Here is a 24,607-nt window from a genome sequence, read left to right on the forward strand (position 1 = left end):
AGGTCGTTCCCAGGTAACAAACGGGTTCCATTTCTACAGATGTCCATAAGTTGATTTTGTCCATAAGTCAGAGAAAACATAAAAATCACTTGATATGATAACTACACCTCCACAGTACTGTGATGAATCCACATAAGACTGATAAGTACAATCACTAGAAGTGGAGAGAGAGAGAAGAAACTAGTTCTGCTGATCAGAGGAACAAATGTATGTACATACTTCTGACTTTTGAATTTAATAATATTATGGGCGCACATTCATATGTAGGGGTTTCCATAAGTCGAGCATTTTTATCCCAGGGACAGCCTATATTTGACTTTTTAAAGAACACAGAAGCTACACAAAGACTTGTTTTAATTATATTGAATATTGCCTTGCTACACTTTTGAACATGTTCATCTCAGTTAAAAGACTCAAAGCTTCTGGCGCCACAGGGAGGTGCACTAATATTCATGACAAGCCCACATACTCCCACAGGTATCTTGCCTGCTCCTTCCTCTCACTCTTCCTGCAACGAGACCATTTCATTCTTCTACTTTCTCTCCCTGTCATTTCTGTTCTTATGTTGAGACTCTTCATGCCGGTGCTTCCGAGAGGTCTTCCTTTTCCCTGCCCTGGTCAACAGCGCTCTCAATCAGGTTTTCATTTCCCACACCTCTGCTCTCGCCCACTCTTCTCCCAGTAAGGGTAGAATTCACCTTGTCCTCACCTTCTATCCCACTGAAGTGAAATCCATCCATCAAATATTTTTCCTGGCAGGAATTTACTTGACTTACACCACGTTTCAATTGAGTACAAATGTTTTTAAGCCAGGGTTAATTGTGAGTGAATAGGTCACACATAGCAGGCCAGATGGGGGAAGTGACTATCATGATTCAGGTTCAAACCAACAGGAATAACACACTAGATTCCAGTCTCTGTGACAACCGTACTTCCTGATCAGGACCACAAGTGAGAAGACAGTAACACTTGTGTCCTATTTATATCTATTTTCTTTACTGAGCTCATGGGAAGGAACAATAACAACAAGCATTTAAAGATAATCAGACAGGAATTGACAGCAGGTCAAAGGGGATATCAAGAGAGCTGACCAAAATTTTGGTTGAAAGATCAGCTTTATATTGGTCTTAAAAAGGAGGGAGAGTTGGAGATTGAGAGTGGGAATTTTGGATCCCAGGATCCAGAAGATTAAAGTGAGAGATGCTGGAGAGTTTTTCAAGAACGTGTGAATGGAGAAGGGCACAGAGATAGGGAGGGATCTGAACACAGTAAAATATTTTAAAATGAAGAATTTGACCGACCTAGAGCCCATGGCTGTGCTGCACTTGGTGCTTGTGAGGGGATAAGTAGAAATGTTTGGATGAACTTGATTACTGAGCGTGAGCCATTGTTTTCACCTGTTCTGGTCTCTGCAATCTAGCCCCCACCAACTGATAACTGATCTACTTCTATCGTTTCACTGTCTGCTTGTAGCAGCCATGGTTAGGCAATAAAAGGCATCCGTTCTGACAGCCACAGCTGGATAAACAAACTTTTAAAAGTACATACTTTTAAAAGATCTTACTTGTTGATTGTCACATTCTTCACTACCATGGTCTGGGAAGTGACAGCCTTCTTGTCTTTGATGCCTGCGTAGCTGAAGTCCGACGGTACCACACCAAGTTCCGAGGCCAGGCAAGCGACCGCATCCAGAGTTTCCATGTTCACCTTGCACAGGGTGAATGCTTCAAAATATGTCCAGATATGTTTTAAAGCCGAACTACATCAAGAATAGTTAAGAACCCTAGCTACCATGAACCCCCACCTTGGTTTTCTTTCCTGGATGTCTATCCATCCCAAATAAATAATCTTGAGTAGATAACTTGGTTTGTTACCTCACAACAAATAACATTCAACATTCCAACCAGGTAGAGAACTAGGCTGATACAGCATCACCACAGTCTGTTGGCCATTAGCCAATTCTGGATTCCCATTTCCATTTAACTACATTCCAACAGTGATTACATTGCAAGAATATTCCACTGGCTGTAAAAAAAGTCACAGTGAATCAGAGGTTGTCAAAACATTCCTTCGATCTAGGTCGCACAGAAACAGGCCACTCCACCTAAAAGGTCCATGCCTGTTTTTATCAGCTTCACATGCAGCTCCCCTCAACCTTCATCCCTCCCCAATACCACATCAATGTGAACCTCTTATTTAACTGTCTGAGGAATGACACCAGCCATATTAGTCTCTCAACGAATGTTAAATATTCCCTTTGTTAATTGAGATAATAAAAGCCACAGGATGCCATGCATCACATTAATATCAGGCCAATTTCACTCTGTTCTCACATCCTCTAATATTCATAATCTCTAAGAAAAAAAACCCCTTGCTTTTCCTTGCCTCACCTCCCAAATGTCCAAAAAGATTAACATTAAAACTCATCAGCCCTCTGCACCCCCCAAAAAACTGTGACCCGTTGTTTAAAAGCATGAAGTGATTTTGATACCTGTGTAAGGTGCCTGGCATTCATCAGTTCGTTTCCTGCCACTGCTAATTTTGTCTCGAAACCTCACAGTAATCACCGCATCACCCTGGCTCCTGCTAGCTTGCTCCGAAAAGCTTTTAGTTTCCAGCAGTTTCCCAAAATACCTGCTGACAAAATGGTGGACAGCCTTCCGATGTTCCTTGTCTCCATCCGGCTGAAAAGAAAACTTGGAACTTCTGTCCTTCGAATCCAAGAAACGGAACAACCCATCTGCTTCCTCCTCAGACACCAACTGACAGAGCTCAGAGTAGTGAGGGTCAAGCCTGACTTGAATCTCAGTGCTGCTGGTAATGGTCTTTAGAAAGGGAAATCTCTGCCGTACAGCCAAGTGGACAGCTGCTCGCTGGCTTTTCTCTTGGAAGGTCCCAAGTGAAAGTGTGGCCTCATCTTCCCCCTTCGTGGGCTGACTTTCTTTAGCTGAAATTGCAAACTGTTCCAGCAATGTGGCTAGCGAACTGCCCAAAAGCAGCTCCAAGGTACTTCCCTTCATTTCAATTGGAGAAGAATTAAGTGCAGACTCTGACAACCCACAATCAGTGGTCTGGCTGACAATGCTGCCTGCGGCTGTGGAATCCTCTGATTTATCAATGCTTGTCTGTTCAGAATCGTTTTCTGATGGTTTTTCCCATTTCTTTAGCCTTTTGCTGGGTGTTGGCTGGGACTTGAGTTGTTGGTGGTTAATGGTACAAGTATCCTGGACACAATCGACTCCAATGTCGCTGACCAGTCTTCCACACGTGTCGATCTCTGTCACCACAAAATCGCTGGCAGAATTCTTGATCGTGCCACGGAAGCCAACATGATCACTGAAACAGCACCAGGCCGCCTCCATGTCAACACTTCTGAGAAAAGCAAAAAGCACAACATCAAATCAAAAGAAACAGCAAGGTAGCCAAAACTATGGCATGAGAACGCACATGTAAAGGAGATAATAAATACACAAGATATGCAGGGGAACAACTGTATGATATACTCAATGTTTTGTGCGTTATACGCAGTTGCTGTAGGCACTGATTGACCCCGTTGGGCAGGTCACATGTTCACATCCAGGTCACATCAGGCTTCTGAGATGAACGCTCTATTCTGAGCTCTATCATGGGAAGAGATTACCAGGTGGACAGGAAAAGATTCAGGAATGTACTCAAAGCCTCCTTCATGAAATGCAACTTCCCCACTTACTCCTTGGGAATTTTAGCCCATGACCGCCGGGTGGATGAGGAGCTTTCAGGTTGGCACTGAGAACACTGAGGAGCTTAATGAGATTTGGCATGTCACCAAATACTCTACAAACTTCTACAGATCAACTGCTAAAAGTATCCTGACTGGCTGCATCATGGCTTAGTGCAGCAATTCCAGTGCATAGGATCACAAGAGGCTGCAGAGAATAGTGGACACAGCCTGGTGCCTAACAAGCACAGCCCTTCCCATCATTGACTGCATCTACAGGAGGCGCTGCCTCAAGAAGGCGGCACCTACATTCAAGGACCCCCACCATCTGGGTCACGGTCTCTTCTCACTGCTATTATCAGGCAGGAGGTACAGAAGCCTGAAGTCCCACACCACCGGGTTCAGGAAACAGCTACTTTCCTACAACCATCAGGTTCTTGAACCGACCTGCACAACCCTAACCCTACCTCAGCAACGGAACACTACAGACCACCTCTTGCACTGCCGTGGACTTGTCTCTGTGGGTTTTTCATGCACCAATGTCATGTTTTGCACAGTCTTTTTTTTCACTGCCTTATACAGTTTTGGAAAATTGTCTACGATATCATCAAGACAAAGAATACTATAAAATAGAGAAATGTATTTGCAGAAGTAATTATGCAATGTTTCAAATGATAAAAAACTAGTTTTGCATGGGAATAAACAACATGTATTCTCTGAATTCAGGTAAGGATTTGTTGTTTTTGAGACTCAGCAGCCTTAGCAGCAGAGGGGAGGAGCCTGCAGAGTTTAAAACTTGCTTTACAGGTATAAAAGGGACGCAGGCTCCAGTGGAGTGGACATTTTGAGAGTGGCTCTATTTGAGTTTGAGGTCAAAGTGCTGAGGCTTCGACTGTGAGGCTTCAGCGAAGAGGCTGAGCAGAGGTAAGAGTCAAGGTAAGCACAGGTAAGGTCTCTCAACTTTTGTCTTCAACTTAGTGCGTCAAGTTGGCAGTTAGGGCAGTGGTATGCTCGTCCTGCAGGGTGTGGGAGATCAGGAGACTTCCAGTGTCCCTGAGGACCACACCTGTGGGAAGTGTGTCCAGCTGCTGCTCCAAGCTGACCGTGTCAAGGAGCTGGAGCTGTTTGAACTTAAGATCATCTGGGATGCTGAAAGCATCATAGATAAGTTTCAGTGAGGTGGTCACACCTAAGGTGCAAGCTGCAGGTAGTTGGGTGACCATGAGGAAAGGTAGAGAGGGAAGACATAGTGAAGGATTCCCCTGGCAAACAAGCATACTGTTTTGGATGCTGTTGGGGGGCATGACTGTTCAGGAGAAAGCAGCAGCATCCACAGCCTGGTCTGTGGACCAGGACTGACTCTGAGGCTCAGCAAGGAAAGGTGAAGACAGAAGGAACTGTAGTGATAGGAGACTCGATAGTCCGGGAGGGGCCTGTGGCTGCAACAGAGACTCCAGGATGGGTGTTGCCTCCCTAATGCCAGGGTCAAGGATGTCACTGAGCAGTTGCAAAACATTCTCAAGGGCGAGGGTGACCAGCCGGAAGTCGTTGTGTACATTGGCACGGATGACATAGGTAGACAAGGGGATGGGGTCCTGCATAGTGAATATGAGGAGTTGGGAAAGAGGTTAAAAAGCAGGGCATCGAGGGTAGTAATCTCTGGATTACTCCCTGCGCCACGAGCTAGTGAGGGTAAGAATAGGATGTGTGGCTGAAATATTAGAACAGTCGGCAGGGTTTCAGTTTTTTGGACCATTGGGGTCTCTTCTGGGACAGAGGTGACCCATACAAGAGGGATGGGTTGCACCCAAACTGGAGGGGAATCAATATTCTAGCAGGCAGATTTGCTAGTGGTACTAGGGAGGGTTTGAACTAGACTGGCAGGCAGGTGGGATCCATATCAGAAGGGAGGCAGATGGGAGGCTGGAAGTGGAGACAGAATTCAATGACAGTAATGTCAGTAGATGAGACAGGCAGCAGCATGGCAGGGAGTGAGGAAAGACTGTTGGATTAAACTGCATTCATAGGTAGGTGAACTCAGGGCATGGATAGCTACATGGGACTGGGATATCATAGCCATTAGAGAAACGTGGCTCTGGAAAGGACACGACTTGCAGCTAAATGTTCCAGGATACAGGTGCTATAGGTGAGATAGAGGTGGAGGAAAGAGAGGAGGAGGAGTTGCATTTCTGATTAAGGAAAACATCATGGCAGTAGTCCGAGATGAAATTACTGAGGGATCGTCCAGTGAGGCTGCATGGGTGGAGCTGAGAAATAAGAAGATGATCACCATGTTGGAGCTGTACTATAGGCCCCCTAATAGTCAATGGGAATTAGAAAGAACAAATATGCAGGGAGATTACAGAAAGTTGCAAGAATAATAGGGTTGTCATAGCAGGGGATTTTAACTTTTCTAATATAGACTGGGACTACCATTCTGCTCAGGACTTAGATGGTGTGGAATTTGTTAAGTGTGTTCAGGAAAGTCTAGTTGGGCAATATATAGAGGGCCCTACTAGGGAGAGAGCAAAGCTTGAACTGCTCTTGGGAAATGGGGCAGGACAAGTGACTGAGGTGTCAGTGGGGGAGCACTTTGAGACTAGTGGCCAGAGTTCTGGTAGTTTTAAATTAATTATGGAAAAGGACAGATCTGGTCCACAAGTTAAAGTTCTAAATGGGGGCAAGGCAGGTTTTGACGGTGTTAGACAGGAACTTACTGAAGTTTTTTGGAGTAGGTTATTTGCAGGCAAAGGGACATCCGGCAAGCGTGAGACTTTTAAAAGTGAGATTTTGAGAGTTCAAAGTTTGCATGTCCCTGTTAGAGTGAAAGGCATGGGTGGCAGGAGTAGGGGACCCAGGAATATGAGGGATACTGATGCTCTTGTCAGGAAAAAGGCATGGCTCAGGTACAGGCAGCTGGGATCAAGTGAGTCCCTGGAGGGGATGCAGGAGGATGCTACGAAGGAAATCAAAAGGGCAAAAAGGAGGATATGAGATAGCTTTGGCAGAGAAGATTAAGGACAATCCAAAGAAATGTTATGTATATTAAGGGAAAAAGAGTAACTAGGGAGAGAATAAGGCCCCTCAAAGACCAAATAGACATCTTTGTGTGGAGCAGTATGAGATAGTTGAGGTCCTCAATAAATATTTCTCCTCTGTTTTTACCGTGGAGAAGGGCATGAAGACATTGGAAATTAAGATAGTTAATGGGGCTGTCTTGGGGGTAGTCCACATTACAGCAGAGGAGGTGCTGGATGTCTTAAAGTGTATGAATAAATCTCCAGGGCCTGATCAGGTATATCCAAGAACACTGTAGGAAGCTAGAGAAGAAATTGCAGGAGCCCTGGCTGAGATGTATGCATCATCGTTAACAACCGGTGAAGTGCCAGAAGCCTGGAGTGTGGCTAATGTTGTGCCTTTAGTTAAGAAGGGCTGCAAAGAAAAATCTGGGAGCTATAGATGAGTAAGCCTAACATCTGTGGTAGGTAAGTTACCAGAGGGAATTCTGAGGGATAAGTTTTACAAGCATTTGGAAACATGGGAGTTGATTAGGGATAGTCAGCATGGCTTTGTGCCTAGGATTTCAAGTCTCAGGAGTCTGATTAAGTTCAGCTGAAAAATTAACCAAGAAGGTCGATGAGGGCAGGGTAGTAGACGTGGTCTGTATGGACTTCAGTAAGCCTTTGATAAGGTCCCCTGAAAGTGGCATCACAGGTAGACAGGGTGGTGAAGGCGGCTTTTGGCACACTGCCCTTCATCAGTCAGGGCATTGAATATAGAAGTTGGGATGTTACGTTGCAGTTGTACAAGATGTTGGTGAGGCTGCATTTGGAATAGTGTTCAGTTTAGGTCACCCTGCTATAGAAAAGATGCCATTAAGCTGGAAAGAGTGCAGAGGAGATCTACGAGGATATTGTCAGGACTTGAGGGACTGAGTTATGGTTGAAAAGGTTGAGACTGTTTTCATTGGAGTGCAGGAGAATGAGGGGTGATCTTATAGAGGTGTATAAAATCATGAGGGGCATAGATAGGGTTAAATCACATAGCCTCCCCCCCCCCCCCAAGAGTTGTGTAATCAAGAACTAGAGGACACATGTTTAAGGTGAGAGGGGAGAGATTTAATAGGAACCTGAGGGGCAACTTTTTTCCCTACATAGTGTGGTCAGTGTATGGAATGAGCTGCCAGAGGAAGTGATTGAGGCAGGTACGTTAACAACATTTAAATGTATTTGGATAGGAAAGGTTTAGAGGGATATGGGCAAATGAGGCCAGCTTAGATGGGAATCTTGGTCGGCGTGGACCAGTTGGGCAAAAGGGCCGTTTCCGGGCTGTATGCCTCTGACTCTGTGACTTTATGAATCACGAGATCAACAATATCGCGGTTCAAGCAGGGCTTTATTTATTGGTCCTTTAATTACTTCTTGAAACAGGTTTAGGAGGAGGGCGTTGGAAGTGAAGGAGTCGTGCCTTTGCCCTCTGCCCCTCACGAGTAAAGCAAGAAGCCATGACAAGATGTTTATCAGCTTCCATGAAGGGTGAACTGTTCCAGAACCCAGATGACTTACATGCGATGCCTCCGCAGCAGCAATGACCAAATGAGCTACGGGAACTCCCTTCCTTTTCCAAATATCATCCGTCAAAGCCCTCCCTTCCACGGACGTTGCCTGCCTTGCAAGACAAGCCACCATAGGCTTCCGTTTCCTCTTCATTCGCCCTGTTCATTGGCTGAGATTGAGCGGGTCCGCCGGCTGGAACGTCATCAGCAGGAGCTGCATTGAGAAGTGCGGCAGTGCAGCGAGTACGTTTGGCGGCACGTCCCGATCGGGAAGCTGTCCGAGGGCTGCAAACAATAAAGGGCAAAGAACACGTTTGCTTTTCCCCTCGCGGTCTCAACTCGCCCGGATCCTTATCCTCCTCTCGTCTGCCCCGGTGACGCCCCCAGTAACCAGTCTGCTCGTTGCTGAGCTCCGGGAGCTCTGCAGCATCTGCCTCCTTTGCTGTAAGACACCAGAAATAACAACCACTAAAGGGAAGATTCTTTCACTGAATTCTTCACGAGGTATTCGTTGCCTGCAGGAACAAACACCATTTGCAGGAAGCTCTGCTTCTTGAAGAAAAACAAACATTGCTTTTAACAAGTGAGATCTATTTTGGGGGCATGTGTTGCAAACTTGCATGTGCTTTTTTTAGTTCAAAGTGATCTTCATAATAATTTGCTTTGAGATAGTATATTTAATACAGCAGATAATCCCAATGCTTGAACAGGCGGGTCTCCAAACAAGTGTTTACATAAAGTGGTGTACGACAGGTTGATATGCCAGGGCATGTCAAAGTGAGGAAAGAGTACGTGCTGGAACCAGACGGGATATATCCAAGGTTATAAGAGGTTGCTGCGCCTTTGGCAATGATCTTTGTGGCAACACTGGCCACAGGAATAGTGCGAGATGATTGGAGGGTGGCAAATGTTGTTCCTTTGTTTAAGAAAGGGAGTAGGGCTAACCCTGGGAGTTACAGACCAGTGAGTCTTACTTCAATGGTGGGCAAATTACTGGAGAAGATTCTTAGAGACAGGATTTGTGGGCATTTACTTTCTTTTTCAATCTTTTTATTAAGTTTCAAATTAATTTCAAATTAATATACACAACATTAGTGATTATACACATAGTGCGAAGAGATCGGGATAGCAATAATGGCAGTTAATATATACCCTCACAGGGAGTAAAATATATAATCTGAACCTCCCAATCTCTTACTAAGTGAACATGATACAAAAGAATTTGAAAAGAAGTTTAATTATATGAAAAGAGAACCCCAAATTAGAAAAAATAATAATAACCAGAAGTAAACCAAAAACTTCAAAAAAAAGCTGGACTGATATTTCTTCAGTTAAAAAAAAATTATATCGTTAGCTCCGCTCCTCTATATTCAAAGGTTATTGAAAGAGATTCGAAAAACGTCTGGTTATATCATATGGAAATACTGAATAAATGGACTCCAGACTTCCTCAAATTTAAATGAAGAATCAACAGTGCCACTCCTAATTTTTTCTAAGTTTAAACATGTTATAGTTTGAGAAAACCATTGAAATATGGTGGGAGGTTTAGGATCCTTCCATTTAAATAGAATGGATCACTTGGCCATTAATGTAACAAAAGCAATCATACGACAAGTCGAAGCAGGTAAGTGGCCAGAATCCATCATTTGTAACCCAAAAATTGCAGTAATAGGATGAGGTTGTAAATCAATATTCAATACAGTTGAAATAATATTAAAAATGTCTTTCCAATATTTTTCCAAAAGGGGACAGGACCAAAACAGTTGTGTCAGGGAAGCCACCTCCAAATTACATCTGTCACATATAGGATTTATATGGTGATAAAAACAGACTAACTTGTCCTTCGACATATGGGTCCTATGAACCACCTTAAACTGTATCAAAGTGTCTGGCACACATTGAAGATGTATTAACTAATTGAAGAATTTTTTTCCATGTCTCTATAGGTAAAAGTGTCTGGAGTTCTCCTTCCCATTCATTCTTGTCTTTAGACGTATTTTCATAATCAGATCATAAATTATTGCTATCAAGCCCTTCTGATAAGGATTAAAACCTAAAATTTTTTCTGTAATTTCAATTTTATGTGGTATTGGAAAAATAGGTAAAATAATTTTTTTAAAATTTCTAATCTGTAAATATCGAAAAAAATGTGATCTAGGCAGATTGTATTTATTAGACAACTGTCAAAAGACAAAAAACAGTTATCAATGAATAGATCATGAAAGCATGTTATTCCCTTCATTTTCCATAAAGAAAAAGCTAAATCAATTCTGGATGGTTGGAAGAAAAAATTGGATTGGATAGGACTTGATAAAATGAATTTATTCAATCTAGAAAATTTACGAAATTTAAACTGAAGATTGTATGTTTAACTATTGGGTTAATCATCTGTTTACTCAATTTAGTAAGTGTAAAAGGGAGTAAGGCTCCTAAAATAGAAGCTAATGAAAATCTTTGCACAGTCTCATACTCAAGATACACCCATCGGGGACATTGAATTACATCTAAATCTTGTGTCCAAAAAATTAAGTATCTAATATTAATTGCCCAATAGTAAAATCTAAAGTTAGGCAAAGCCATACCGCCATCCTTTTTTAATTTTTGTAAATATTTCTTACTTAACCTTGGGTTTTAATTCTGCCATATATATCTGAAAGAATTTTAGAATCAATAGTATCGAAAAAGAATTTCGAGATGAAGGTTGGAACCGCCTGAAATAAATACAAAAATTTTGGTAAAATAGTCATCTTAACTGCATTAATTCAGCCAATCAATGACAGAGACAATGGGGACCTTAGTAAACAATTGTTTAACATGATCGATTAAGGGTAAAAAGTTAAATTTGAATAAGTCCTTGTGCTTCTTGGTAATTTTAACACCCAAATATGTAAAATAGTCACTAATCTAATTGGTAATTGCCTATAAATTGGGATGTGCATATTTAATGAGAAAAGCTCACTCTTATTAAGATTTAATCTATAACCAGAGAAAACACTAAACTGAGCAAGCAGTGATAATGCTGCAGGGATAGATTTCTCAGGGTTAGAAATATAGAGTAACAGGTCATCTGCATATAGAGATATCTTATGGGTTCCTTTCCACGAGTGATACCAAATGTGTTAGAAGAGTCCAGAAAGGCAATTGCCAAGGGTTCTATGGGCATTTAGAGAAGCAGAGGCTGATTGGGGACAGTCAGCATGGGGCAGGCCGTGCCTTATGAGCCTGATTGAATTCTTTGAAGATGTGACAAAGCACATTGATGAAGGTAGAGCAGTGGATGTGGCGTACATGGATTTTAGTAAGACATTTGATAAGGTTCCTCAGGGAAGGCTCATTCAGAAAGTCAGGAGGCATGGGATCCAGGGAAACTTGGCTGTGTGGATACAGAATTGGCTCACTCATAGAAGACACAGGGTGGTGGGAGATGAAGCGTATTCTGCCTGGAGGTCAGTGACCAGTGGTGTTCTGCAGGGATCTGTTCTGGGACCCCTGCTCTTTGTGATTTTTATAAATGACTTGGATGAGGATATAGAAAGGTCGTTAGTAAGTTTAATGATGATACAAAGATTGGTGGTGTTGTGGATAGTGTAGAAGGTGCTGTAGATTACAACAGGGCAAGGCTGGGCTAAGAAGTGGCAGATGGAGTTCAACCCGGAAAGGTGTGAAGTGATACACTTCAAAAGATCGAATTTGAAGGCAGAATACAAGGCTAATGGCAGGACTCTTACAGTGTGGAGGAACAGGGATCTTGGGATCCACATCCATAGGTCCCAAAAGGTTGCCGCGCAGGTCGCTAGGGTTGTTAAGAAGGCATATGGTGTGTTGGCCTTCATTAGTCGGGGTATTGAGTTCAAGAGCCACGAGGTAATGTTGCAGCTCTATAGAACTCTGGTTAGACCACATTTGGAGTATTGTGTTCAGTTCTGGTCACCTCATTACAGGTGAGTGAGCTCGGGCTTTTCCCTTTGGAGAGAAGAAGGATGAGAGGTGACTTGATAGAGGTGTACAAGATGATAAGAGTGGACAGTCAGAGACTTTTTCCCAGGGTGAAAATGGCTAACACAAGGAGGCATAATTTTAAGGTGATTGGAGGAAGATATAAGGGGGATGTCAGGGGTAAGTTTTTTTACACAGAGTGGTGGGTGTGTGGAACGCACTGCCAGCAGAGGTTATGGGGGCAGATACATTAGGGACATTTAAGAGGCTCTTCGATGGCCACATGAATGATAGAGAAATGGAGGGCTATGTGGGAGGGAAGGATTAGATAGATATTAGAGCAGGATAAAATGTCGGCACAACATCATGGGCCGAAGGGCCTGTGCTGTGCTGTAATGTTCTGTGTTCTATAAAAGTGCTTATCGTTAAAAATGTTGGGAGATCATTTTAACCTGAGGAACCAGGTCAACGAAGAGCACTGCCAGAGCTCAGTCATGCAGAGGTAACTGGGGCATCCCCTCTGCAGTTGGAAGGAGAATCCAAATGAAAGGATCCAGTTTCCAGTTCTGATCAAGCGATTTCCACCTGAAACATTAACTGTTTCTTTTTCCACAGATACTGCCTGACCTGCTGAGTGTTTCCAGCATTTCCTGTTTTTTATTTCAGATTTCCAGCATCTGCAGGCTTTGATTTGCAAGAAATAAGAGACCCCCAGAAAATATGGAGAGGCTGCTCAGAACAACACAGGATTCTAGAATTGTTAGAGTACAGAAAGAGGCCATGTGGCTCGTCTAATCTCTGCTGCTGCTCTCCAAAGCGAATTGTTCAAACTTATTCCTCTGCTCTTTTCCCTGCCAGTTATTTTTCCCTCTCACCTATCCAATTCCCTTCAGAAAGCCCTGATTGATTTGGCTTCCACCATTCCTCCTGGCAGTGAGTTCCAGTTTATCACCACTTTGAGCGTATCAAAAATGAATTCCCACCCCCACCCACCACTGTCTTTTGCCTTTCACTTTAAATCTGTGTCCCTTGTACTTGAACCGTCATAAATGGGAACGGCTTTCTCCTGTCTAACTCTGTCATGTTCCTACACACTTCCATCAAATCAAGCTACACCTTCTTCACTTTAATGGTGTGTATGAAATTCCCCAGTCTGACCATGTGTATTGTGAAGGGTCATGGCTGTCACGTGACTCCATTGAGCACATGGTCGAAAGCCACACTGCTGTCAATCAAGGTCTGGCTCCACCCACCCATTAGTGCACACCCTTGACCATTGGTTCCCATACACACCTTTGTACCTGGCCTTGAATCATTGGATTGTTTGAATTACCTGGGCTGGACCACCCAGCCCTCCAGCACTATAAAGAATGCCACATGTGCGTGGTTAGCTCTCTTTTGATTGCTCCAGCAATCGTGAAACAACGCTGAAGAGACCATTGGTAAGAGTGTGCAATTCCACAAGGGTTAGGAGCATCCAAAGTAGATTCCTGGGAGCGTAGAGCCGATGCTTGCACTGAGTCAGGGAGTCAGGCATTGTATTGTTTCTTCCTTGATCATTTGTAACCAGTTTGGTGTGTGTGTGTACGCACACACATCTCACCCATGTTGCGATTTCCCCCACATTCGCGATCATCTCTGTGCGTGTGTGTGCATCTGTTCCCATTCATTCTGTCCCACGTTTGTCTTGTGAATAAATCATTTTCTTACTCCAAAGACTGTGTCCAGAGTCCTTGCCCTTTGAGACCTTAAAGAACTGATCTTACAACATTTAGCGCTGATCTTGAAGGTCTTGGCTGGACAAAGATGCAGGGAAGGATGTTTTGGAATAGGGGAAAGAAGGCCAGTGCAGGCACTGAGGAGAGGATCCCCGGGTGGACTGATGAGAGTGAGGGATTTGGGAGCTTGGCCAGCATGCTGGCAGACCACAGTAAGCCAGTGGACTGGGCTGAGCAATTAGACCCCCGTGGTGAGAAACTGGGGCACCACGTGGTCGCCCTCCTCTAGAAGTCGGGGGTCCCCCAGGGCCAAAGGGAGTCAAAGAGGTGCCTTCTGGCTGTTTGCGTCCCTCCTGAGATGCCAGGTTGGGATTACCAGCCAGACACAGAATACATGTCTCCAGAAAGACAAGGAGATAAAGGAGCTGCAGCAGCGGTGCTGTGTGCTGCAGGAGGCAGTCCAGGCTGCCCAGACCCGAGCCAATGACCTTGAGGCCAGAGGTACTGAGGTCGCCTGCAGGCTGATTCAGCTACAGTAGGTGCAGGCAGCCCGCTGGTCTGGCTGGCAGCCAGACCCATTAAAAATTCGTGCCCTGGTCTGGTGCAGTGACAAGCTGGACACGTGGTTGGGGGATGGGGATATATGGATGGATACTGACAAGGAGGAGGTGCCCGAAGAGCCGGGGCCCCATCACACCCGCCCTCCCCCCTCTACCCACCTGAACTCCTGCATGCTCGACCCATCACCATGTGGTCCCAGGTCCGCCACGGAGGGGAGGGGAGTCAGGATGAGGCCCCCGCAGGGGGAAGTGCCCGTGATCCCTCCGAGACTTATGGAGACCCAGGATTTCTCTGTCAAGGAACTCACCCAGCTGGCAGATTGGTACCACTGGCGGCTGAGCGAGCGCATGGCTGCTCTGACTGTGGGATGAGGAGGCCCCCAACATGAGCCTCTCTCACCAGGAAGCAAGCGCCCTAGGGAGCTTGTCTGACCAACAGAGCATTAATAACGCCTTGCGGGTGACACCGGGAGGTATTGGGGACACCGCTACATTGTGGGATTGGGTAGTGACCGCCGTGAGGGTCCGGTACCCTACCCTCCTCGAGTGGGATTTATACGGGCGACTGCAGTGGAGCACGGTCAGTGAGGGCACCAGGGTCATCAGGGAATGGGCGCTGGTGACTGGCATCTATGAGAGGGCCGGCGTCCTTGAGCTTTTAGAGAACACCAGGGCGACCAGCGCGCTAGTGGGGTACCTGGTTGCCTCCGCGTGCTCCAACCTGAGGCCAGTGGTCCTGCCCCTCATGGGACCGACTAGTGGGAAGACCATATGGGAAGCCATCACTCTCCTGTAAGGGCTGGATTACATGCAGCGGGGGGTGCCCATCCAGGTCCGCAGAGTGGAGAAGAGGGCTGGGGACACGACCCCCCCCCCCCATCCCACACGCAAGCAGTTATACCCGGACTTGTTGTGCAGAGGGGTGGACAACACCAGCACAGACGGGGTCCTGACCTCCACTCTCCACGCACAGTAGAAGGAGCTCTGCAGGGGGGAGCCCGGCCGGGGGAAGACCCACAGCCACCCCGGGACCAAGCCCAATACGGGGGTGCCCCAACTGCCAGACCACGTGGGCTGCCCCCACAGACACTGATACTGCCTCCACCCCTCCCCCACCTGAAACACTCCCCTGCCCTCAGGGCTCAGCTCCGGGACCTGCTGAGACAGGAAATGGGGCAAGTCCACTTTTGGAGTTGCCCAGGCTACGGTGGTAGTCGGGGTGGCCAAGTGGGAACCGGTTGTTGTTCCCCCTCCCTCCAAGGTCGTCTGCAGTCGACAGTACAGGGTGCCGGGGGGACACCAAGACATCACTGAGGCCATCCAAGCCCTGCTGCGGGAGGCAGTCATCTGATCTGCAGCCTCCCCCTTCAATAGCCCCGTCTGCAAAAAGAATGGTACGTGGCACAGGACGGTGGACTACAGACACCTCAATAACTCTGCCTCCTCCCCCCCCCCCCCCACTGCTGCTGTACCTGACATCGTCACTCTGGTGGAGGATATTTTGGGGCGCCCAGACAAACCGTGGTAAGCCGTTGTGGATTTAGCCAATGCATTCTTCTCCATCACACCTCCCAGGACCAATTTGCATTCACCTGGGACGGGAGACAATACACATTCCAACGTCTACCACAAGGGTACATTCATAGTCCGACAATATGCCACAGGCTAATCTCCCGGGATTTGCAAGCCATTCAATTTCCCCCTGGGGTGTCAGCCGCCCACGACATTGACGACATACTCCTACAAGGGCCTTCTGAAGCCATTGTCTCAGAGGCTCTTGAGATGCTAATTTCTTCCCTCAGAGAACGGGGCTGCGCCATTAATATGGAAAAGGTACAAGGCCCAGCCCAGAATGTATTGTTTCTCAGAATCCAGTGGCACGCAGGCACATGAGACATTCCTGAAACTGCCCAAAACAAAATTTAAAATTTTGTCGTCCCCTCCGACAAAACTGACACCCAGAGCTTCATGGGTCTCCTCGGCTATTGGCGGCAGCACATACCCCACCTCACCATGCTCCTGAGACCCCTCTATAGGGTCTCTCGGAAGACGGCCACCTTTTCCTGGGGGCCTGAACAGCAGGCTGCCTTTGAGGCAGCCAAGCAAGCTGTGGAGCAAGCCCTGCCGCTTGCCACCCACCAGGCAGGGGTCCCCTTCCAGTTACAGGTCTCCGCTACCAAGTCGTTGCTGAATGGAGCCTCTGGCAGAAGGTCCAGGGGTGTAGAGTCCCGCTTGGCTTCTGGACCAAATCATTTCCTGAGGCCGCCACTTGCTACTGCCCTTTCGAGCGCCAGCTGCTAGCCTGCTATCTGCCGCTCCTCGCCACCGAGCACTGCCTCCACAAACAGGTCATGCCCTTCCCCCAGTCCCAGGACCCACCCCCAGACATACCTGAGATCCAGCCCTCCCCCGTGTCCTGGGGCCAACCCTTGAACTCCCTCAATCCCGAACAAAAACTGCGCGCCTGGTTCACAGATGGCTCCAGCCGCTGGAAAGGGGGGAAACAATATTGGAAGGCGGCGGCACTTCATCCCACCACGGGGAAAACCTTGACCAAAGAGGGAGTGGGTGGATCTAGTCAATTGGCTGAACTGGCAGCAGTAGCACTTACCCCACAGAACACCACCGGGCCGGTCCACATCCATACCGACTCTTGGGCAGTGGCCAACTGTATGGCCGTGTGGATGGCTTGGTGGCACGAAACAGGGTGGGAAATTCATGGACGCCCCCTCTGGGGACAGGGACACTGGCGTTTTATCTGGGATCAGGCCACCCAAAGACAGATTTCAGTCCACCACGTGGATGCTCATACCCACAAAAATACACAGGAGGCTATACATAATGCCACTGTGGAGCAGACTGCCGAAATATGCCGCACTACCGCCTCCCCGGGGGAACCTGACCTCAGTGCTTTAACTACATGGGCACATCCCAAAGCGGTCACCTAGGGACCGCCGGCACATGATATTGGACAAAACAGTTCAGGGTCACCCTCACAGTGGACCAGTGCAAGACCACTGTCGTTAACTGCCTCACCTGCCAACAAGTGAAACCACAAGGCTGGCCAGCGGGGCCACCGGGTCACATCCGCCGCAGCATGGGAACAGGTCATGTGTGGCAGATAGACTATATCGGAATGCTCCCACGCCGCAATAAAAAGCAATACACCTTGACGATGGTGGACACATACTCGGGTGTCCTGGTGGCGGTGCCCTGTGAGAGGGTCGACCAGAACAGCACCATCAAAGGATTGCAGTACCTCTCCTCCATCTATGGAGTCCCATTGGAGGTAAAATCTGATCAGGGCTCACACTTTGCAGGGGCTAAAGTACAGAACTGGGCGGCTGATGCAGGGATCTCATGGCTGTTCCATATCCCCTACCATCCACAGGCATGGGGCCTGATGGAAAGAATAAGCGGCCTGCTGAAAGAGAAAGTGCGCACGCTAACGCCTTCCCGCACACTGCAGGGGTGGTCGAGCGTGCTACAGCAGGCCATCGACCAGCCGAATACACGGTCCACTGGCCACACTATCCCGCCATCTGGCACACTCCCCACCTCCCGACTTGCAAGACCCCGGACCCCCTGAGACCAAAGACTCAGGGAGAGTGTGGGTCCGACAGCCACAGGGTCCCCCTCAGAAGGGAGAGGTTGTTGCGCGCGGTCCCGGGGACACCCGTTGGGTCGCGATTCCGGGTCACACTAAACTATCCTGTCTTCATACCCAACACCTAACCCGCCGAGAATGAGCTTGTTCCTCAACTGCTCCCCCACCCCCTACGGGACGATGGCACTACTCCAGTCACTCCACTGCGATGATCGGCATCGGGATATCTGCTAACGCCTTCCTCAGAGTCGCCTATGAATTCGCCAGCACCACTAATAAATCAGACTGCTGGATCTGCATCCAGACCCCATCACACACCGATGAAGATCTACCACTCACACCGATCCCCCTGGATGATCTTCAAATGAACTGCTTACACAGACTTTTTGCGCCTGTCGGGTTCGGTATATCTGTTTGGGGGGGCGCAGATGGCAGTCCCCCACCACTCGCCTCACCACTACAGGACATCCTGATGGGGTGGGTGTTTCAGGAACTGGTATTTCCCTTCCTACAATTAGACCTCCACCCGAGTCCCGACCCTCAGTCATCCCACAGCCGCTGAGTAAGCCGAGGGAATGCTGGTGCAGACTCCAGAATGAGCACAGTTCCACCTTTTCTGTTGGCCATAGTGATTGTGAGTGAAACTGGTATCCGGGTGCCTCAGTGACCACTGCCGATGGTGCCGCTGAGCTGGGGCCCCCCTGGACTTTGAACAGGACCCACTGGATTTGTGGCCACCGTGCCTACCCATAGTTCCCCACAAGCTGGTACGGCTGCTGCCTTCCAGCACTTGTGGTGCCCTATATCCATGCCCTCGATGACCTTGGGGACCACCCGGCATACAGCAGCCACAGGGACAAGAGGGCCATCACGGAGGTGGAGAGGTTCTGGATGATAGCCTTTCCCATGTATGGCACGGCCCGACTGTCCCGTGAAGTCATATGGATGACCAGCGTGCTCGAGACGCTGGCTGACGAAACAAAAATGTCACTGCAACGTACCAAGGACGCCCTAACAAGGACGGAGGCGGAGATGGCTGCCATCAGGTTGGTAGCCCCACAGAATCGGATGGCCCTGGATTACCTACTCGCTGCGGACGGTGGTAGTTGTGCAGTGATTGGTGAGGAGTGCTTGCACCTTTATCCCTGATGAGTCCAGCAACATCACCAACCTGGCTGCTCACATTCGAGACTCGGTGGCTAAAATTCAAAAAGCAAGGGAGCAGCTCCTCCAGCACGACACCTCATGGGGAAACTGGTGGCCGTTTGGGTCACTGTGGGGATGGTGGGCAAGTGACATTCACTGAGCCACTGCCCTCGTTCTAATTGTAGTAGCTATCTGTATCTTGTGCTGTGCTCGTCAGATTATTAGAACCACTTCTGCCTTCCATTAGTACTGCACACTGACGCATATTTCTTAGCTTAGTGATAATCATTCCCATGATTGGCGAGTGGTGTAACTTTCGAGGGGTGGAATGTATTGTGAAGGGTCATGGCTGTCATGTGACACCATTGAGCACATGGTTGAAAGCCACACCACTGTCACTCAAGGTCTGGCTCCACCCACCCATTAGTGCACACGCTTGACCATTGGTTCCTGTACACACCTTTGTACCTGGCCTTGAATCATTGGATTGTTTGAATTACCTGGGCTGGACCACCCAGCCCTCCAGCACTATGAAGAATGCCACATGTGCATGGTTTTCTCTCTTTTGATTGCTCCAGGAATCGTGAAACAACACTGAAGAGACCATTGGTAAGAGTGTGCAATTCCACAAGGGTTAGGAGCATCCTAAGTAGATTCCTGGGAGCGTAGAGCCGATGCTTGCAGTGAGTCAGGGGGTCAGGTATTGTATTGTTTCTTCCTTGATCATTTGTAACTAGTTTGTTGTGTGTGTGTGTGTGTGTGTGTGTGCGTGCGTGCACACGCGCACGCACACATCTCATCCTTGTTGCGATTTCCCCCATGTTCGCGATCACCTGTGTGTGTGTAAGTGTGCATCCGTTCCCGTTCATTCTGTCCCATGTTTGTCTTTGTGATTAAATCATTTTCTTACTCCAAAGACTGTGTCCAGAGTCCTTGCCCTTTGAGACCTTAAAGAACTTGTCTTACAACACCATGTAGCCATGATTTCCTTTTTATTGTACTTGTTTTATTGGAAGTTTAACTTGCAAGCCAAACAGAAGACAGCCTTAGCACAGATTTTGACTCTAACTTGGCCGAGTGACAATTCTCATGCTTCATATCAGGAAATGATGTGCCCAAGTCAAACTTTGAGGGCATAAGTGTCACTGGCGTTTCACCCTGTTACTGCAGGCGTTTGAATTAAGATGCTTAAATTAAGTTAATTCCTGCCACCCGGAATAAACTTTAAAAAGCTGAGTTGAAAGGAAAGGAAGACTGCACCTCTTGCTATTTTTCATTACAAGCAGCCAAACTTAGACAATAGATCCAGCAACCTAATTCTCATGGAAACGAGTGGAACAGGTTCCCTGACCAATATTTTGTTCATCAAACAACATTATGAATACTGAATTATCTGGTTATTTGACATTGTTGTTTGTGGTCCCACGTTGCAGTTGGAGATTATACTTCATTGGCTGTGAAACACTTGAGACACTTTATGGATGGAAAAGGTGCTGTATAAATGCAAGCTCTTGCACTTATATGTGTTACAGTCCTGCATTATTTGATGAAATGATTTATAAGTGGATTCATCAATTCTTTATCTTTCTTCCTTTCAACAATTGACAACAACTAGTCCCATTGACCTGCATGCAGTCCATAACCCCCCAGACCTCTCCCATCCATGAACAGTGGCATGCAAAAGTTTGGGCACCCCTGGTCAAAATTTCTGTTACTGTGAATAGCTAAATGAGTAAAAGATGACCTGATTTCAAAAAGGCATAAAGTTAAAGATGACACATTTCTTTAATAAATTAAGCAAGATTACCTTTTTATATCCATCTTTTATAGTTTCAAAATAACAAAAAAGGAAAAGGGCCCGAAGCACAAATTTGGGCACCCTGCATGGTCACACCCTTTGGCAAGTATCACAGCTTGTAAACGCTTTTTGTAGCCAGCTAAGAGTCTTTCAATTCTTGTTTGGGGGATTTTCGCCCATTCTTCCTTGCAAAAGTCTTCTAGTTCTGTGAGGTTCTTGGGCCATCTTGCATGCACTGCTCTCTTGAGGTCTATCCACAGATTTTCGATGATGTTTAGGTCAGGGGACAGTGAGGACCATGGCAAAACCTTCAGCTTGTGCCTCTTGAGGTAGTCCATTGTGGATTTTGAAGTGTGTTTAGGATCGTTATCCTGCTGTAGAAGCCATCCTCTTTTCATCTTCAGCTTTTTTACAGACAGTGTGATGACGGCTTCCAGAATTTGCTGGTTCTTTCTTTGGAAGCTGTTTTGGGCTTTTAGCCAAGTCTGTTGCTTGGTTACCTTATTGGGAAGTTCACTGTCTAATTTGAATCTACATTCTAATATGGCTTGTGTATTACCCTTCTTATTACTCACATTTAAACCATATTAAAATGGATCGAGTGATTAATTTAATTAGTTTTAATGTTAAAGGATTAAACCATACTGTAAAACAAAATAAGATTTTTGCTTATATTAAAAAGCTCAAAGCTTCAATTATTTTTTTACAAGAAACTCATACACGCAATTGTGATACTTGACATTTTTTCAGTTGATGGAGACGGATGCAATTTCATTCCTCTTTCTGAGCTAAATCCAAGGGGGTCTCAATTTTTATAGATAATACTGTTTCATTTGTTCAACATAAGGTAATAACAGAAACTAATGGTCGTTTTGTTATAGTATCGGGGAAGCTAGATAATAGACTAGTGGTATTTGCCAATATTTATGCTCCGAACACCGACGATCCAGGATCTTTTGAATGATTTTTTGCACTTTTGCCAGATTTGAATCTTTACTCTCTGGTTCTAGGAGGAGACTTTAATTGTTGGTTAGACTCAAGGTCAGATAGGTCATCTACTAAACCAGCAGCTCTTAATAAATCAGCTTTATTTCTTCAATAGTTTTTAATAAAAACTGGCGTTACTGATGCTTGGCGTTTTTTAAATCCAGAAGACAGGGAATATTCACTTTTTTCTCATGTTCACCACACATATTCCAAGATTGATTTTTTTTTATTGATAGTCAAATGATTCCATCAATCTGATCCTGTGAATATAAAGAGATTGCTCTTTCAGACCATGCTCCTGTGATTTTATCTTTAAATCTCCCCGGACTCCCTTGAATAAACAGATCCTGGTGCTTTAATCTAACTTTGCTACCTGATAAAGACTTATTAAAATTTTTGGAGAAACAAATCACTTTCTTTTTTAAAGAGAATACACCGGGAGAAACTTCTAGTTTTATTATATGGGATGCTTTTGAAGTCTTTACTAGAGGACAAATTATTTCTTACGCGGCAAGCATTAAGAAAAAAGCTAACACAGAGAGGATTGATTTAGCCAATCAATTGAAACTTCTAGACCAAAAATATGCCTTGGATCCAGATCCTACTTCATTTAAAAGGCAAGTCGAAATTAAAACCAAATATGATCTCCTTTTAACATATCCAATTGAGAATCAACCCTTAAAAGATAAAAGTCAATTTTATATTCATGGAGATAAAACAGGTAAATTATTGGCTAACCAATTAAAAACCTCTATAGCTGGATGGCAAATTAAAGAAATTCACAAAGCCAATGGAGAAAAGACAACGGATCATTTAGAAATAAATGATACTTTTAGAGAATTTTATTCTAAACTTTATAGTTCTGATTCTCCTGAAGACGATACTGCAATGAACAACTTTATCGACCAAGTAAATATTCCTACACTCTCTGCTGATAACCGAGAACAACTGGATAAATCTATTACTTATGAGGAAATAGCTGAGGTTATATGGTCAATGCACTCTGGAAAGACCCCAGGTCCTGATGGATTTCCGGGAGAATTCTATAAGGCTTTCTCCTCACTGCTTATACCTTACTTAAGTCTGTTTTTTCGGATTCTTTTAAATTGGGAAGGTTACCACAATCCTTTTATGAAGCTTCCATTTCACTTATTCTTAAGAAGAATAAAAACCTAACGGAATGTTCTTCATACAGACCAATTTCTTTACTGAATGTTGATGTTAAAATTTTATCTAAAGTTTTGGCTCATAGATTGGAAAATATTTTACCATTAATTATATCCGATGATCAGACGGGGTTTATCAAAAACCGTTATTCCCATTTTAATATTCATCACTTATTGAATTTTATTTATTCTCCTTCTAAGGAATTATCAGAATGTGTGATTTCCACAGATGCCGAGAAGGCCTTTGACCGGGTCGAATGGAGTTACCTATTTAAAACCTCAGAGAAATTTAATTTTGGGCCCGATTTTATTCAATGGATTAAATTATTTATCTCCCTCTGCCTGTGTTCTTACTAACTTTCAACTTTCTGAACCTTTTAAACTTCATCGTGGAACCAGACAGGGATGGCCTTTGAGCCCTCTGCTATTTGACCTGGTCCCAGAACCTTTAGCTATTGCTTTTCGAGAATCTACAGAGATTGCTGGTATCTTTAGGAGAGGTACTACCCACAAAGTTTCGCTCTATGCTGATGATTTATTGCTCTTCATTTCTAATGTTGAGACTTTGTTACCTTCTCTGCTTTCTCTACTTTCCTGTTTTAGCCAACTTTCAGGATATAAACTGAATTTACACAAGAGCGAACTTTTCCCTTTGAACAATCTGATGCCATTCAATATTAACCTTCCTTTTAAAATTGTAAGAAATCATTTTACCTATTTGGGTGTGACAATTACTAAAAATTATAAACATTTATTTAAAGAGAACTTTCTTGCTTTACTGAATTATGTGAAAAGGGTCATATTAAACTGGTCACCCCTCTCTATATCGTCGATTGGCCACATTAATTCTATTGAAATGAATATTTTACCTAAATTTATGTATCTATTTCAGGCCTTGCCTGTTTTTATTCCTAAGTCTTTTTTTGATTCCCTTGACTCAATTATATCTTCTTACATATGAAAAAATAAACATCCTAGATTAAATAAAATTCACTTTCAGAAAGCTAAAAATAATGGAGGCTTTGCCTTACCCAACTTTAGGTTTTATTACTGGGCAGTCAATTTAAAAAACTTGCGTTTTGGTTACATTATATCAATCATGAGGCCTGTCCGCTATGGGTTTCTTTGGAAGCTAATTCAGTTAAAAGACTTCCTATTATTTCTTTGCTTGGCTCTTCACTTCCTTTATCAATAAATAAATTAACTGATAATTTCGTAGTTAACCATGCTTTGAGGATTTGGTTACAATTTAGAAAATCTTATGGTTTATTGAGATTTTCTTTGTCTAGTCCCATTTTTGCTAATTGTTTTTTTAAACCTTCCATGACTGACGTAGTTTTTAAAGAATGGGATAGATTGGGTATTACTTGTTTTCAGGATCTGTTTGTTGGAGGAAATTTCGCAACATTTGAAGAATTGTCAACTAAATATAATTTG

The 24,607-nt window shown here is 45.2% G+C and overlaps 1 protein-coding gene across 3 annotated transcripts in view; it reads right to left on the minus strand.

Annotated features, from left to right (window-relative positions):
* Window positions 1-8,394, minus strand: part of pus7l (pseudouridine synthase 7 like) — a 35,935-nt gene extending 27,541 nt beyond the window's left edge. Inside the window, exons 1-3 of one of the 3 annotated variants that reach the window (XM_052030261.1) lie at window positions 8,263-8,394; window positions 2,492-3,372; window positions 1,565-1,724 (exon numbers count right to left, since the gene is read on the minus strand). In XM_052030261.1, coding sequence (XP_051886221.1) covers window positions 1,565-1,724; window positions 2,492-3,362 — 1,031 coding nt within the window. In that variant the 5' untranslated portion in view covers window positions 3,363-3,372; window positions 8,263-8,394. Of the gene's footprint in view, window positions 1-1,564; window positions 1,725-2,491; window positions 3,373-8,262 lie in introns of those variants that run through there. The other 2 variants (XM_052030262.1, XM_052030263.1) reach the window with 2 other exon arrangements.
* Window positions 8,395-24,607: the final 16,213 nt, after the last annotated feature.

The sequence above is a fragment of the Pristis pectinata genome, chromosome 15, assembly GCF_009764475.1.
Source record: "Pristis pectinata isolate sPriPec2 chromosome 15, sPriPec2.1.pri, whole genome shotgun sequence".
NCBI classification, from domain to species: domain Eukaryota; kingdom Metazoa; phylum Chordata; class Chondrichthyes; order Rhinopristiformes; family Pristidae; genus Pristis; species Pristis pectinata.